This window comes from Neofelis nebulosa, chromosome 5 (genome assembly GCF_028018385.1).
Source record: "Neofelis nebulosa isolate mNeoNeb1 chromosome 5, mNeoNeb1.pri, whole genome shotgun sequence".
Classification (NCBI taxonomy): Eukaryota; Metazoa; Chordata; class Mammalia; order Carnivora; family Felidae; genus Neofelis; species Neofelis nebulosa.
Genome location: NC_080786.1, coordinates 7,425,556 through 7,442,865, shown reverse-complemented (window position 1 = coordinate 7,442,865; position 17,310 = coordinate 7,425,556). Strand labels below are relative to the sequence as shown.

At 46.1% G+C, this 17,310-nt stretch overlaps 1 protein-coding gene across 3 annotated transcripts in view; it reads right to left on the bottom strand.

Annotated features, from left to right (window-relative positions):
- Nucleotides 1-17,310, bottom strand: part of MOBP (myelin associated oligodendrocyte basic protein) — a 51,910-nt gene that overhangs the window by 20,260 nt on the left and 14,340 nt on the right. For 2 of the 3 annotated variants that reach the window (XM_058729481.1, XM_058729482.1), the window contains 2 exons: nucleotides 5,541-5,750; nucleotides 5,036-5,281 (listed from right to left, as the gene is read on the bottom strand). In XM_058729481.1, coding sequence (XP_058585464.1) covers nucleotides 5,036-5,281; nucleotides 5,541-5,746 — 452 coding nt within the window. In that variant the 5' untranslated portion in view covers nucleotides 5,747-5,750. Of the gene's footprint in view, nucleotides 1-5,029; nucleotides 5,282-5,540; nucleotides 5,751-17,310 lie in introns of all 3 variants that reach the window. The other variant, XM_058729483.1, reaches the window with a different exon arrangement.

Below are 17,310 nucleotides of genomic sequence, written 5' to 3'. Positions count from 1 at the left end.
GCCTATGGCCCCTCGCCTTTACCACTGTGTGCACACTGGCTGAAATTCCAGATGCCTTTCTCTGCCTGTGGGCTCTTTCCTGCTACAGCAGCTCACTTTGCCATCTGCTTGGCAGGCCAGAAGTGTCAAGGAATTAACACAATCCTCAAAGCAGCATTAGTTGACCAATGACTGATGGCCTGGTGTATAAATACCCCAGCTCTTTCACCCCTTGGCTGGGAAAACTGAGTGTATGTCCTACATTAGCAACTAGGGCTCCCTAGCAGGACTAAGCTCTGGGAGCCCACAGTGAGAACTGGTTTGATAAGACACTCTCTATCAGCTGCTTCCCTTTCTGTCTCACTTCCCCATTCCTCCAGCATTCCCTCCCTCCCCCTTCCCCCAAATGAACTGCTTGCCCGAGCATTGTTGCTTCTGGAGGAACCTGAACAGGAGAGATTTCAGTGAGGTGCTATGGGAAGAATCAGGGCACAGTCAGTTGAGGAGTAAATGCAATTTAGAGAAGTAAAGGTGATAAATTTACGCTACTTTTTTTTTTTAATTTGCCTGAGAAGAGGAGAGACCAGACAGGGCCAGAGGCAAACTCAGTCATTATGAGACTACTGAGCATGTTTAAAAGCTAAAGCACTTTCTCTTGAGACCATAGAAAAAGGCTGAAGCTGTTGGGGAAGTGCAGCAAGACCCCAGAGGAAACACGAGTTGGGGGAGGAAGATCACGCAGATCACACATGAGTGGGGGAAGGAGGGGATGACCTGATCAGGAAAAAATGCTTCCCCCTCTGGGACTGACAGAAAGGATTTAAAGACAGATGCATATCCTGATAAACATGTTGGGGCTGGTGGAGGCAAACTAGTCTGGAGAGAGGCTGGTGCTCATCCATTCATGGTGGCACCAACCCTTAAGGCTACGGGCTTCTCCTAGCTGTGCTCAGCAGCTGTCTGCCACCGTGGAGCCTTACTCTATCAACAATCAGCTGGAGGCTGGAGTAGCGCACGTAGGGCATCAACTTGATCTAGGTGAAGGATTTGTGGGATGAGAGTGGCCAGAGGATGGGCAACGATGGCATTAAGGTTGTTAGAGTGGTTAACCATGTGCTCTAGACTGGGGACATGGAACCAGGCAGGAGCTGTCCAAATGGAAGAGTACCCACAGCTCATGGGACCAGAGGCCTCTCTGGCTAATCCCGGCCTCCGTGAGAGCCTGCTCTGCTCAGGCACCATGCTATGGGGACTGCCACGATGTGTAGAAGCCTGCTCCTGGACAGGAAGGGATCTATGTCTCAGGCAGAGCAAAACTCAAGAGTTCAGTCATCCAAACTCATAAAAGCAATGATGCAATCTGAGAGGCAGGCAGACCGGAGCCTGATCTGAGAGTTACCTTTCCCTAACTCCACTGTTACCTGGGAAATGGTAGATGCATTTCTGATTCTGTTTGGCTGATGAGCCCAAAAATAGATTGCCAGGGTGTAAACATTGGGATGTGATTAAGCATAATATATGCCTGGGTGCGATTTTTGCACAACCACATTAGGAATAAATTCTTTCTAAGACATGAATACAAAGTCAATGCTTTGGCTGTGTAAACTCAGAGAGGGCTCAGAAAAGGGACCAGAAGGGTTAGTTTGGCCAGTCCTGCACAAAGAAAGAGAAAATGGTCTGCGGTTTTCCAGAAGTACAAAACGGCATAATGTACCTCTTGGCATGAGGAAGGACAAAAAGAGGACAAAGTCATGTCATAGAAGGGTCTGGAATAAACTTGGGTCTGCACACCTGAAAAGCAGGCAGATGCCCCTTATCTAACAGTCTGAACCTCAGCCCCAATACGTGGTTCTGTCAGTGCACACTCTCAGACCCTCAGAGTAATTGCTCTGGGTCAGCGCTCTTTGGAAGTAAGTCCTAGCTTGTCAAGTATGTAAGTATTTAGAATTGGATTGTTGTTTGGCAGTCCCAATAATTCCAAACAAACTCGAAACTATACTATTATAGATAGATAGATAGATAGATACAGATATAGATAGCATGTAGTCATTCAGTGGGTGTGTTTGTCTTAACCTTTAGAAGCAATGCCCTGTCATGCCTCGGCCAGGACAGTGCGTGGTCAATAAAATACCGAACCCTGCTTGCTTCAACTTGAGACTCAAAGCTAAAGCACCCTGTCTCCGAAAGACCAAATTCTGTGGAGAACCTGAGAGCCACTTAGAACCTTTACCCTCTAGCAATACCGTTATCTTTCTTGGGCTTTGATTTTATCACCTGCTGAAGTGAGACAAGAGAGTGAAAAAGCAAGCTGGGGAAGGAGATGAACCAGGCATGTGGGACCCCTGAATGTGGGCCGGGATAGAGACAGCCGAGCTCAGCGTGGTTCCTGGAGGGAAGAACAACATCACTGAGGGAGGGGCCGCTCCGAAATCCCATCCGGGCGGCCGGACCAGGGGCGAACGTCATTTCCTTTGATTGCCCAGAGCTTGGTGCATTGCTGTGCACGTGGTCTTGATGAATAAGCTAGAAAATGCACGTGGGAAGAGATCGGTCCTCCAAGCTCCTGGTGTGCGGGGCCCAATGTGGTACAAGAAATTCTGTGAAAGAATGAGTCAAAGGCACACACAGCACTGCTCGAAGATGTGCACTTGGCCCCAGTCACTCACAGGCCACAGTGGCTTTCAGAGAACCGCAGGTCCTCCGCTCCCAAAGCAGAGCCCTGCGGGGCCAAAAGAGGCTTGGCCCAGGAAACATGTGTCAACCCTAAAGGCAGGGGTGACCTGTGAATCCTAAAATCTTGAGGAATTGAGAGTAGGCTAAATTAAGAGGGAGATGCCAGGGTTTCCTCCCATCAGATATGAGAATGTTCAGTCGGGCTGCAAGGAATTCTACCAGTCCTAAGTCTTGAATATTCTCTGGTTCTTGAGATCTACCCAAGGGGGTTACTTAGGATCTGAAAGACCTCTGTCAATATCTTTTTTAACCTTTAAAGGTCAGAATTCAGGAGTGGCACCATTTCAGAAGGGAAGTGTGCTTCAGAAAATCTTTTTTTGAGCCTGTCTTTAAGTGCAGCTTAGTAGTCTGCCTAAGAGCGAATTTTTTTCCCATTAACCTTCCTCCCACCCCTTTGATTTGGGATAGCCAACGAGTGTCAACAGGGGGAATAAACTCGTGGCAAAGCAATGGCTCTAGTGCATCTCCTCAGGGAATCTGAGAAGGAAAAATGAGGATCTCAGGAAGGGCTCGAATGGCGTATCCTCAGTGTCGTGGGACCCTATGAACAGAGGCTGCTGGGTCCCCCATCCCAGGGGAGCGACAATGGCTGAGGAGGCAAGGACAGCCTGATACCCACTGAGAACAGTTAACTGAGGGAAGCAAATCACACCAGCCTCTTGAGTTCCTCTGGGTAGAGACAGATGAACTTGGCATTCACGGTCTTCCTCTCCTATCCATGCCCTGCTTGAACTCCCAGCCACCCAAGCAGCCATCACACAACTCACTACACATGGTGTGGCTTGAAGCCACCCCCGCAGGTGACAGGCCTCGTACCCAATTGGTTTTCTCTACTTCTCACACTCCCTAACCACTCCCATATATCACAACTTACCTGGCCAGGCCCCCTGGACTCAGGCCCCTTGGGGAGCCCTCATTAAGGACTTGGTAACCCGGCACACAACTTCCTATTCCAGAGTTAGACACTGGCGGGCTCTTACCTCCTTCACAAACTAACCTCACCCCATCTTGCACCTTTCTAATGCTCTCACTTTTAGTGCCACGCATGTGGCCCCTTCCACATGTCTTTACTGCACATCACAGACAACGTGGGTCACTTATTTTTGGATGACGTAGGTCAGCGCTTCTCAAAGGGTGGTCCGCATACCAGCGGAGTCGCTATGCTGGGGTGGAGGTGTTGGTTGTTGGAAAGGCAGATCTCCAGATCTCATGGGTCACCCAAGGAACTGGATTCTCTGGGGGGGTGGGGGTGGGGCGTCTTTAATCCGCTCCTCCGTGGATTCTTCTGCATAGTACATCGGTAAACAGCAAGTGACATGCACCCCGAGTAACGGGCTATGCAGAGTAAGGATGAGAATCTCAAACACAATTAGCGCCCGCCATTAACCTACAAAGCAGGTTCATTTCCACATATTAAAAGAACTAAACAATTGGCCTGCCATGCGTGTGGGCAGGGACTATATGGGAAATCTCTGTACCCTCCACTCCATTTTGCTGTGACCCTAAAACTGCTCTAAAAATGAAGTCTATTAAAAAAAAAAAAAAAAAGCTGACCCTCCTAAGATGAGACAGACAAACACATCTCTGCCTCACCTTCTCTCTGCATAGGTTCCTTTTTATTCTCTACTTACCCTAGCCTAACCTCCTCTGTGAAGCCCAGATGGGTCGAACCCTGTTCCAGGCTCCCATAGCCCCAGCGTACTTACTGATTATGACAATGTTGAGGTACGTACACCCTACACTGTGACCAACTACTCCCTTGTTTCATCCTGGTGAGTCACAACCTGACTTGCTCACTGCCATATCCCCATCCCCCCACCATGATATACGGAACTCTGTGGAATGCATTAAGTTTGTTGGATGAGTGCACGAGTGAATGAATGATGTTGCTGCTGAGATTAACAGCAGCTGAAGTGTGTCAGGGGGACGGGTGGACAAACTGGCTGAACCTCTCCTTTTCTACACGTGTGACTCTATCCCTGGAGTCACCCTTCTTGTCTCTGAGGCACAGCGATGGAGGGCCTCATGTACGTGCTCTGTTTCTGGGGTGGCTATTCTGAGTTTATACTGTAATCGGTTGCAGTCCTCTCCGGCCAAAGAAGCAACGGCTACTGTCCCCTGAAGGACTACACCCGCAGCGCCATGAGGAAAACAGAAGCCACACTAGGTATTTCAACCATGGGGATTTAATGCAGGGAATTGACAGGGGTTGGGTAAGGCCAACAGAGGGCCATTGAGGTAACCCAGACGTTAGTAAACACAGGACGCAGCTACTAACCTTAGGGCTGGGGCAACAAAAGGGAAGAGATGGTGTTACCAGAACCTAGAAGCTTTGATGGGGGACCCCCCACGGCTGGTGCCCGGCCCTCTGTGGGGGCTGCTGCGCGGCGGCTGCTTGGACTTCTGAGGGGGGCGCTGCTTGGCTGGTGGTGGTCGGACCTCTGGGCGGGGGCGCGGTTGACGCTCGGACCTCGGAGGGGACCGTGGCTTGGCCGGTGCTCTGACCACCGCGGGGGGTGCCGCTGGCTGTTGCTTGGGCCTCTGAGGGGATGTTGCCCGGCGGCTGGTGCTGAGGGGGCCAAAAGAAGCTGGAGGCTGGAGCCATGGCTCTCCTCTGCTGCTTAAGGGATGCTGACAGGAGCTGGAAACAGGGAGGCAGGCCCTGCCCCCCCCCCACCTTCCAATCGCCCTCCGGTACCTTCGGAACCTAACAGGGAGCCGACCGCAGGGCACTGGGGGAAGAGCGGCCCAGACTCGCGGAGCAGAGCAGGACGGGGCGTGGAGCCAGCGCCCAGCTGGATGCTGAGTGGACAGTGCAGCCCACTTACCTGGTCTTCTGGCAGGCACAGCAGATCCAGTCCTCTTCTTTCTTCTGGTAGAAGCAGCCACTTTTACAGATGCTGTACTTCCGATCCACGATCTCCCGTTTGGAGTTGAGGAAGGTGAATGGCGGGCAGCAATGTATGCTGAAGTGCTCCGAAAACTTCTGGTTCTTGGAGAGTCTGGGGCCCTCCTTAACCGTTTTCTGACTCATCTCACTAGAAGTCATTGATGCGAGGAGAGGTGGGGAGACACGAAACAGCACGTCAGGGGGGAGCTTTCTACTCCAGGAGCCTAGGGCCGGCCATTCCCGCGGTCCAAAATTCACATTCAGCCTTGTCCTACACCCTGAATCTGGAAGCTCAGTTTCTGGCCCAGCTCTACGGAAAGGGATTCAGGGCTTATTAATTTTTTATTGGCCTACTTTTCAATCATGTTTTCCGAAAACGGACACTTTTTAACTTACGTGTCAATGACCCGTTTAGGATAGGAAAAATATTACAAAACCAAACACACTTGTGGCAAAATAATATTCTAGGTTTCAGAAAGACCTCGTCTTTAAAATAATGATAATAATAATAATAATAGGTTGGTACTAAAACCGTGGTCACTGTTCATACAAAAAAAATACTACACGGTCATGAAAAAGAACAGTCGCCATGTTTCCATCTCACGAACACAATGTTGAACCAACAAAAGGCTGAACACAAAGGAATATAAGTTGTATGATTCGATTTACATGAGGCTCAAAAACAGGGAAAGCTTAGTCTATAGTGCTAGAAATCCGAACATAGCTATGTTTGGAGAAGGTGAGGTCTGGCAAGAAAGGGGCATCAAAGTGCCGGCTGGAGGCAGATGTTCTTGGTGTTGATCTAAGAGGTGATTGCTTGGGTGCGCGTGTATGTACAAATTCAGTGAGCTACACACTTAATTTTTGTGCATCTCACTCTTTACTTGGGTTAAAAAGAAAGAGGAGAAGGAGGAAGATGGGGGGGAGGAGGAAATCAAAGAGAAGTTTGAGTCTTGAAAAAAACCTCCCAAACAGGGGTAAAAAATTGAATCACTACAACACCCTTTTGGACAAATGCAGTAAATGTCCCACCTAACACCACAACACTGTAGCACGTAGGGCATGTAAATGACTATTAATCAATTAAGAGTCAACAAATAACACACGGTGACATGCATATATTAGACACTGAGAAAGTCCTTGCTCTCAACAAACCCAAGGTCAAGGTAGACACACAGCTGTGCCGTCCGTAATTACAAACAGTGTGATGGTGATCAGTAGACGTATGTACAAAGGTCGAGGGAAGCACACTGAGAAGGGATGAATTGCTTGAAGACAGAACAGATGATCTGGGTTTTAAGGATGAATACGTTAAAAACAACTGCATTACTCTGAGGGGATATGTTCATTGTTTCAGGACATTCATGTGGAAGGTGGGTGGGTATCCAAAACACAGCAGCTACAGCCGCCATCTTGAGAGTCCCTCACCTCTGGAAGAAGCACAGCCTTGGGAATGGATGTGATGAGTAGGAACTGAACAAGAAGCCAGGCCAGGGAAGGCTCCCAGGAGGGGTAGTGGGCCTACCTTCACACTTCAGGGAGAGGGGCAAGGGAAGAAGGAACAGCAGAGGCAGCCAGAGAGGTGCGAGGAGTAGCAGCCTCTTAGAAGAGAAATTTCCAAATTTGCAGAGGAGATGGGCAACAGTTCTCAAAGAAACCCTTGGTGCAAACAGGCATTTTTAGAACAATGAGAAACTGAAGTTGATTTTTAGGGTCTGATTCATTGTAAAATCCTTAAAAACGTGCCAAATCCTTACCCAAACCCTATACAATGTGGCAAAAAGTTCAGCTCAGGTTTGAAAATAAAGAAACACTGCAAGACTAACCTGTAGGAGTCATTTCTTTTCACTCCTGGCACATGGAGACAATGTTATCCGGCTTTTCACAGTCAACCCAGACACCACCACCCCCCCCCCCCAATTGCTCCAGCTTTCTGGAATCCTCTTTTCCCAAAAGGGTCAGGTATTCAACACAAACAGCAGAAAATCTAGCACTTGCCCCAAATTTTTAAGAATGACTGGCATGGGGTAAAAGGGGGACTTAAAATCTCTTGTGACTCTGAGTCCCCGCTCTGACTGAACTCTCAATTCCTACCCACCTGACGTGATGCCTTGGCCCACCCCATGCCTGTCCAGACCCGCACCCAGCCATTTCTTCCCCCAGCACATCAAGGGAAATTTCTTAAATTCTCATTCCGTGACATTTCTCACCCTCTGCCTTCCCCAACCATGTCCAGCAGGGGGCAGCCTCACCTCCTGCTACCCTCCGTGTGTGATTCCCTAAAGGAAAAGAGGTTCTCTTCCGTGGAACCTTGACATTCTTCCAGGGCAACCAGCTGAAAATCTACCCCCTCCACCCCCCCCCCCCCCCGCCTTAACTTAGTATAATATTTATAGTCTGTGGAAAGGCTCTGACTACTATTTCTCCTCGTAGTGGAAATGCAGCATTTAGCTAGGGTACGTGATTAATTGCATATGCGCACTGCCTCTCCAACTCTGCCCGCACCATGTTCCAGTTCAGGAATGTTGAACCCCACACGCTAAGCAACAGCTTTACACACGCGAGTCATTCTTTCCCAACACTCCAGGCTTACTAGTATATTAGTTATAACCACAAATAACAGCACAGGAAAGAAGTCACATTTACTGAGCACCCATTGTATGGTGGTTGCTTTCTATACTTTACTTCCTTTTATAACATGGGCATTATCACCAACAAACTAAAGACGGGAGAAGCTAAAAATCATGACCAACTTCATAAAGCCAGAAAGAAGCAGACAGGGGATATGAATCCATGTCTGTGTGACCCCAACGTCCCTGTCCTTTGACGAGGTCCAACACTATCTGTGCCTCGCTGTGCTCAACCCTCCTCTCCCCCAAAAGACTGGACCTTGGGGGGCTGGAAATGGGCCAGAGAATGGGATAAGTCTGCATCGATGCAAGGGTCTATGTCTTGGGGTGAGAAAGACTGTAAGTTGGGAAAACAGCTCACCAAAGAAGGAAGGATAGAGACTGGGCTTGGGGACATCACACAATATGGCGGCCTAGACCTCCCTGCCAGAGCAAGAAACACATGATGGAGCACTGGGATGTAAACCCCTAGTGTCGGGGCGCCTGGGTGGCGCAGTCGGTTAAGCGTCCGACTTCAGCCAGGTCACGATCTCGCGGTCCGTGAGTTCGAGCCCTGCGTCGGGCTCTGGGCTGACGGCTCGGAGCCTGGAGCCTGCTTCCGATTCTGTGTCTCCCTCTCTCTCTGCCCCTCCCCCGTTCATGCTCTGTCTCTCTCTGTCCCAAAAATAAATAAAAAATGTTGAAAAAAAAAAAATTAAACCCCTAGTGTCCTGAAGGCAGTGTGTCCCACGGGTGCTTCCTCTGCCCTTCCCCAATTGGCCCTTAATGGGTTTTAAAATCTATATTTACTGTTGAAAATTAGAAAACTTGGATGGATAAAAATAACAAAAATCCCATAGTTAACCACTTACAAAATATTTGGACATTTTTTTATTTGGTAATATTTAGAGATAAATATATAGTTAATAAAAAGCAGGACCATACCTTACATACTCTTCAGATTTATATACTTGGAAAATCATCCATTTTAAGTTTTACAGATATGCACATTATTTATAGTATTCTTATGCTTTTTTTTAATTCTTTTTAATGTTTATTTATTTTTGGGACAGAGAGAGACAGAGCATGAACGGGGGAGGGGCAGAGAGAGAGGGAGACACAGAATCGGAAGCAGGCTCCAGGCTCTGAGCCATCAGCCCAGAGCCCGACGCGGGGCTTGAACTCACGGACCGCGAGATCGTGACCTGAGCTGAAGTCGGACGCCCAACCGACTGAGCCACCCAGGCGCCCCTATTCTTATGCTTTTTAAATCTGTGATAATTTTTATAGTTATAGCCCCCTTTATAGTTCATATCATTTATTTGCATCTTGTCTCATTTTTCTTAATTCATCTTGCCAGTAGTTTTCCTACTTTATTATTCTTTTCAAAAACAAGCTCTTGGTTTTCTTGCTTGTCTTTGCTCTTTTTAATTTTTTTTCTAGTTCATTAATTTCTGTAGGGATATATTATTTTCTTCCATTTTTTTCTAGGTTTATGTCCTTGGGTCTTTTTTTTCTATATTCTTTTTTTTTTTAATGTTTATTTATTTTTAAGTAATCCCTACACCCATCATGGGGCTCAAACTCATGACCCTGAGATCAGGAGTCACATGCTCTTCTGACTGAGCCCACCAGGCACCCCTTTCTATTCTTGAGTCAAACATTTCTCACATAGGCTTTTATGGCTACAACTTTCCCAGTAAGTACAACTTTAGCTGGATATCACGAGTATTACCTTAAGCCATTTTCACTTCATTTTAAATATGACTGAGTTCTTTGATTCATCCATTGTTTTTCAAAATCTGTTGCGAAATTTCCAAGTGCGCATTGACTTCTAATTTTAATGCATTCTAGTCAGGGAAAGTGGTCTGTATGATAATGACTCTTTGATAATTGTTGAGATTTGCTTTATGGCCTCGTTCATAGTCAGTATTTTTAAATGTCCCACATGTGCTTGAAAGGATGGTCTTTTCCAGAACAATTTGGAATTATCTATGCTTGGGCACAGCAGCCATATTGGACCATGGCTCAGCCCGACAAGGAAGCCATGTTGAGGAACACAAAGCCTGGAGGAGCCTGAGTCTGAGGACCGTGGAGCTGCTGTTCTAGGCCTGACTCTCAAACACTGAATATCTTTTACATGAGAGACAAAGTTGCATCTCCTTTAAACCACTATTATTTCAGTTGCAAGCGTGTACAATTCAAATTAAAATGCTCAGTTTCCTCATCTAAAAGAGGGTGTCTTCGTCCATATAGGCTACCATAACAAGATACTATAAACTGGGTGGTGTACAAACAACAAAAATTTAATTCTCAAAGTTTTGGAGGTTGGGGAGTCCAAGATCAAGTGGCCAGCAGATTCGGTGTCTAGCGAGAAGCCCCCTCCTGGTTCAGAAGTGGCATTTTTCTTGCTGCGTCCTCATGTAGTGGAATGAGCAAGGGAGCTCTCTGGGGTCTCTTGTATGAGGACTCTAACTCCATTCATTAGGGCTCCATCTCTCATGAAGTTCTTCCCAAAGGTCTACTCCTAACACAATCACATTGGAGATTAGATTTCAACATATGAATGTGGGGGGACACAAACATTCAGTCCGTAACGGAAGGAAAGAACAAATAATAATAATGCTTAAGAGATGCCTGGCCGGCTCAGTCAGTAGAGCCTGTGACTCTTGATCTCAGGGTGGTGAGGTTAAGCCCCACGTTGGGCATGGAGCCTACGTAAAAAGTTTTTTTTAAATAATGTTTAAATCAGCAGCCCTTTGAAGATAATAAATAGGAAGAGAACCTAGCACTGTACCTAATGCAAATAATTTGCTTAATAAGTTCCATTTCCCTCTCCCAAGAATTCCTTCAAATGGTCTAATTCTACGACTTTGTCAGACACATTCTCTAAGAATCTCAATGTGTATCTCTGATGACATTTAATCCAAACATGAATTACATCTTTACTGACATTAGTGGCTAATGGCAAATCTTTATAAACACTACACGATGTTTTCACAAAAGATATCAGCTACTTGTGGGGCGCCTGGGTGGCTCAGTCGGTTAAGCATTCGACGTTGCAGCTCAGGTCATGATCTCACAGTCCATGAGTTTGAGCCCCGCATCAGGCTACGTGCTGACAGCTCAGAGTCTGGGTCCTGCTTCGGATCCTATGTCTCCCTCTCTCTCAGCCCCTCCCCCACTTGCACTCTGTCTCTCTGCACCCCCCCAAAAACATTAAAAAAATAAATTTAAAAAAACATTTAAAAAAAGATATCATCTAATTGCACAGCAAAGATAATATGAACTATCTGGCAGGATGAAGAATTTTAATTCATAACTGTAAAATATTGTCTCAAGGCTTTCCAGATGTTTCCACATACTCTAAAACTAAAGAGGAGGGAGTGCCTGGGTGGATCAGTTGGTTGAGTGTCCGTCTTTGGCTCAGGTCATGATCTCCCAGTTCATGGCTTTGCACTGGCAGTGCAAAGCCTGCTTGGGATTCTCTGTGTCCCTCTCTCCTTGCCCCTCCCCTGCTTATGCTTTCTCTCTCTCTATCTCTCAAAAATGAATAAACATTAAATTTTTTTTAAAGAATAAAAGAGGAGGGAAAGTAAGACAGGTATTTGAAGAAGAAGAAAAAGGAAAGGAAGGAGAGGAACCAAAGAGAGGGGAACAAGAAACCCCCCCCTGCCCCTGCCACTATTTATTGACTACCTGCTATGTCCCGGATGCTTTATAGCCATCATTTCTAATTTCCAAAGTAACCCTTCTAGCTAGTCCCTACTTAACCCATATTAGAGATGAAGAAATCAAGGCCTGAAGAAGTAAGCTCTCCAAGATCATATAATACTACTAATAATAAAATAGCAAACTCATTTCTGTCCATTTGACTAGTTGACTGCCAATATCCACTCTTCCCTTCAGTAAGAAACCTGGATTTTGTTTGACACCCTAATAATGTCGAGTTAAGTACATACTACTGTGTGATCACATTGTAGCCAATGAGATATAGACAAAAGTCCATGAAGAACGTGACCTTTCTTTAATAATAGGTTTTATTCAAGAAGGGACTGGGGCGCCTGGGTGGCGCAGTCGGTTAAGCGTCCGACTTCAGCCAGGTCACGATCTCGCGGTCCGTGAGTTCGAGCCCCGCGTCAGGCTCTGGGCTGATGGCTCGGAGCCTGGAGCCTGTTTCCGATTCTGTGTCTCCCTCTCTCTCTGCCCCTCCCCCGTTCATGCTCTGTCTCTCTCTGTCCCAAAAATAAATTAAAAAAAAAAAAAAAACGTTGAAAAAAAAAAAAAAAAAAAAAAAGAAGGGACTGCCCCCTGGTGAATGCATTCAGCCCAACTCAGCTGTTCCCCTGTTCCCAAGTGGTAAGATTATTTCAAGCCCTTGGACCTTGGTCCACAGGGCTCCTTCCCGCTGCTTCCTACCCACCCAACAATTACACAGCAAAACACCTCCATCATCTTTGCTCAAAAGCAAGTCACTCCTTCGAAACTTTCCAGAGCCTTCCCTTCCCCCAAAGAGAAATGATAGCTTCTCCCTCTTTCCAGCGCCAACTTTGTGTGCTATACATAATTTTAAGAAAGCATCTGGAAATTGTATGTTACGCCTGCTTCACCACCTCTTTAAATTTTCTGTCCTTGGAGGCTTGTTCAATGCCTGATTCAGAACAGGTGTTCAGTTGATACTTGATTAAAATGAGAGAATGAATAAGGACATTTCTCACAAGTGCTGCCTGTCCCCCGATGCTCTTTAGCAGTCCCCTCGTCCCCGCAGGGACCTCTGCTCTGGCTCAGGCAACAGAATCTGTTTGATGAGAAGGGCAACACAGGAAGGGACCTTTCCACCTGACCTTGAAAGTTATAAAACTGGGCTCTTTAGAAAGAGCATTTCCAAAGACTCTGTGAACCTGCTACATCTTTTCTTAATTCATGCAAATTAATTAGCAAGCTTTAGTCAACACACACACTTAATTACACATCTTAGAGATGGCACTAGCATCTCTGTATTTAAACATGTGTTTAAACATGGCTTCACTTTTCCCTAAGGGGACTGCAGGTGGCTACTAGGACCTTAAACGTAAGATGGATTTTCTTGGATGGAGCTAGAGTGCGTTATGTTAAGCAAAATAAGTCAATCAGAGAAAGACAAATACTATATGATTTCACTCATATGTGGAATTTAAGAAACAAAACAGATGAACACATAGGAAGGTGAGGCAGGGGGAGAGAAGAGAAGGAAACAAACCACAAGAGACTCTTAACGATAGAGAACAAACAGGGTTGCTGGAGGGAGATGGGTGGGTGATGGGCTAGATGGGTGATGGGTACAAAAGGAGGGCACTTGTGATGAGCACTGAGTGTTGTATGCAAGTGATGAATCACTGAATTCTACTCCTGAAACCAATATTGCTCTGTATGTTAACTAAAATTTAAATTTAAAACATAAATCCAAAAACTAAAATGGATTTCAGGGGTGCCTGGGTGGCTCAGTCGGTTAAGCATCTGACTTCAGCTCAGGTCATGATCTCACAGTTCGTGAGTTCGAGCCCCGCATCGGGGTCTGTGCTGATGGCTCGGAACCTGGAGCCCGCTTCACATTCTTTGTCTCCCTCTCTCTCTGTCCCTCCCCTGTTCGCGCTCTGTCTCTCTCTCTCTCAAAAATAAACAAACATTAAAAAAAATTTTAATACTTAAAAAATTAATAAGTAAATAAAATGGATTTTCTTCCTCCTGTCCATCTGCCCTTCCTACCATGTTTTCTTAAAAGAGAATTGTAGGTATTTAATAGAAGTGGAATGTCGCCCTTGTCCTGGGCCGTCCCTCTGACAAGGAAAGACAATGCAAGCAGTGAGCTGATGTGGCAGCACAGGAAGTCAAATGTGGAAATGGGTGCAGGCTCTGTGAAGAGTGGACACAGGTCAGCACTTGGGAAACACACTAGTCCTTCAGTTCTTAGCAGTCAGATCCTCAGAGCCATGAGCAAAGGTCTGCACTTATCTTGTTTAAGGAACTCAACGTGCGAAGCACAGGGAGCAAGACTTCACCCCGATCATCTAGGGCAGGAAGCCCATGTGAGAACAATACTCTGGCTTCAGATATCAAGACTCCAAAAGGGAGACAATGATCCGTCCCGAGGACTTAATGTGTCATATCGATTAAGGAATGGGATGTTTAATATGCTTCGTTAAAAAACGAAGCAAGAAATTCTTAATTTATTTAAAATCAGCTCTGTTGTATCCCCCAGAAAGGACTTTTTTCATCTCACTATAATGGCATAATTGGTGTAGCTGTATTGGCTGGGAAAGGAGAGAGAAAACTAACTTCTGAATTCATTCCACCGTGATCACTTCTGGCATAAATTATCTCTTCCTAATAAGTGGTCAGTTAAAGTTCAGCTCCCGGGCAGAACTATTCCCCACCTCCCTCTGATCCTTCTCATGGTGGATAAGGGTACAGGGAGGCTGACAGTCCTCATGGTGACAAGGGAAGGGGTGGCTGGTCTGGGTAGTGTCCTCGTCTGCTGGCCATGGGGTGCCATAGCATTAATGACACAAGTTACTGCTGATCCCACCAAGCCACTGCTGATCAGCATCCCTGCTCAGTAACCCCCTATTCTGGTCGAGCTGAACAGGTGGACCTCTCAGCTTCTCCATGTCTACTCAAGGTAACTCCTAGTTCCCACGCATGAGCTACAGGTGGGGAACGGAGAACCCTATCTATCTTGGGGCCATTGGCCTAGACAGCTCCCCAGCCAAACTTGTGCACTCACTCATGGGCCACATTGGACATGGCTGACGGCAGGCCTCTCCCAGGGACTTGAAGCCTCTCCTCACTGTTCCTGTGTGTCAGTAGGTCCTCCCCATCACCACCCCCACACACCCCACACGCATACACACAATTTCACACCTATCTGGACCTTTCTACGACACCCTACCACATCCCCTGCTATGATTCTCAGGCTTCATCTGGAGAAAAGAGAGAACATGAATCCCTGTTCCTTAACTTTCCCTCTCTCCCCCAACCTTGAATGAGCTTCACAAGGTGAAGAGTTCCTGCAGAAATTTGCAAAGTGGAGAAGGCTTGAGCAAATAAGGACATATTCTTCCTAGACCTTTTCTTTCCTTTACTCAACTCCTCCTGATACATGGTTATAGATTCTCATTAAATACCCCCCCCCCACCCGCCACCCTCTCTGCCTTCAAGCGATTAGGAAATCGGTAAGGAAGAGATGGAAAGTACCAGCAATTGTAATTCTCATAGACTAGTTTCAAGAACAAGATGAAATGTCTGGTATTTTTTTCTTAATTTTGTTTAACTTTTATTCATTTTTGAGAGAGCATGAATGAGGGAGGAGCAGAGAGAGAGAGACAGAGAGACAGAGAGACAGAGAGAATCTGAAGCAGTCTCCAGGCTCTGAGCTGTCAGCACAGAGCCTGACATGAGGCCCGAATCCACAAACCATGAGATCATGACCTGAACCGAAGTCAGATGCTGAAACGACTGAGCCACCCAGGCGCCCCTGAAATGTCTGGTATTTAAAATACTAGGGGCACCTGGGTGACTCAGTCCATTCAACGTCTGACTTCGGCTCAGGTCATGATCTCACGGTTCATGGGTTTGAGCTCCACATCACATTCTGCACTGACTACTTGGATATCTCTCTTCCCCCCCACCCCCCAGTCCTTCCCTGGCTCACACACACACTCTCTCTCTCTCTCTTTCTCTCTCTCAAAAATAAGTAAAAATAAAAACGTTAAAAAAATAAATAAAAATAAAATAAAATACTAAATTAGGCGCACCTGGCTGGCTCAGTCAGTGGAGTATCGTGACTCTTCAAGGTTGTGAGTTTGAGCCCCACATTGGGTGTAGAGATTAGTTAAAAATAAAATCTTAAAAATAAATAAAATAAAATAAAATAAAATACTAAATTATCTTGGAGCATGGAGAATTAACTTCAAGTGCTTAAAATATTTATAAATCTTGAATGAATTTCTGTTAAACTTACCTCCACTTTACAATTTAACATTTACTCTGAAAAGCAAAGCCCTTGAGAGCAATAAACTCTTTTAACCTTTCATCCCTTGAGAGGAGACAGACATAAAATACATTTTCAGTAATAATGTAAGAATATGGAGGGAAAAAATTGTAAATGGGTTTTTACTTACTGGGAGGGACATTCTCTGGGGACAATGGTAGGAAAACCCCCAGCTTCATTCCTGCATATTCCCCCAGAAACAGGGGACGGTCTTTCAAGAAGTTGTCAGAACAGAAAAAGGACAGCATTCATTATTCTACACATTTCTTAAAATCAGGCTGGCTTTTTTTTTTTTTTTAATCAGCCTAGCTTATTAAAAAGAGAAGGGAGGCAAGGGGATTTCCTAGTATTTTTGTGCAAATACAGTGGAATCGGTCACACTTTGATTTTTGTTGAATTATTAATATTTTATAATTGATTAATCATGGAATTATTCATTGGCCATTTGAAGATTGACTGAATATTAGGCAGCCCTTTCACAAGGTGAAAGAGATTGTACTGACATAGAAAACATGTCCAAAATATCCAGTGAAAGCCACAGGAAGCTAGATTATGTATTGCATGGCATTGACTCGGGGCACCCAGCCAGCCCAACTAAAACCAGCTGACGATCTATATGATAGTCTCTCAAGTACCCCCGGACACCTCCAAAGCTAGCAGCCTCAGTAGGGGCTGGGACAAGAGCCAGGGGGCCCTCAGCAAGGTGGCTGCACACTCAGACCCTGCCTTTATTTATTTTTTAAGATTTTATTTTTTAGTAACCTCTACACCCAACGTGGGGCTTGAACTCACAACCCCATGATCAAGAGTCACGTGCTTTTCCAAATGACCCAGCCAACCACCCCGCAGACCCCGTCTTGAAGAGATGAGATACTGGTCCTCTGGAGACCTCAAGCAATCTTGGGCAAATCTTCAAGCTGGCGAGCTCCCTCTGATGTGTAGGAGGGGCTTTTAGAACAGTTTGTGACCACAGTGGACTCCAATGACAGAGGGGGCCAGGTGACATCAGGCTGTCACATGTAAAAATTATACACAGCAAAAGACCCGAAGTAAATGTGGCCAAACACAAC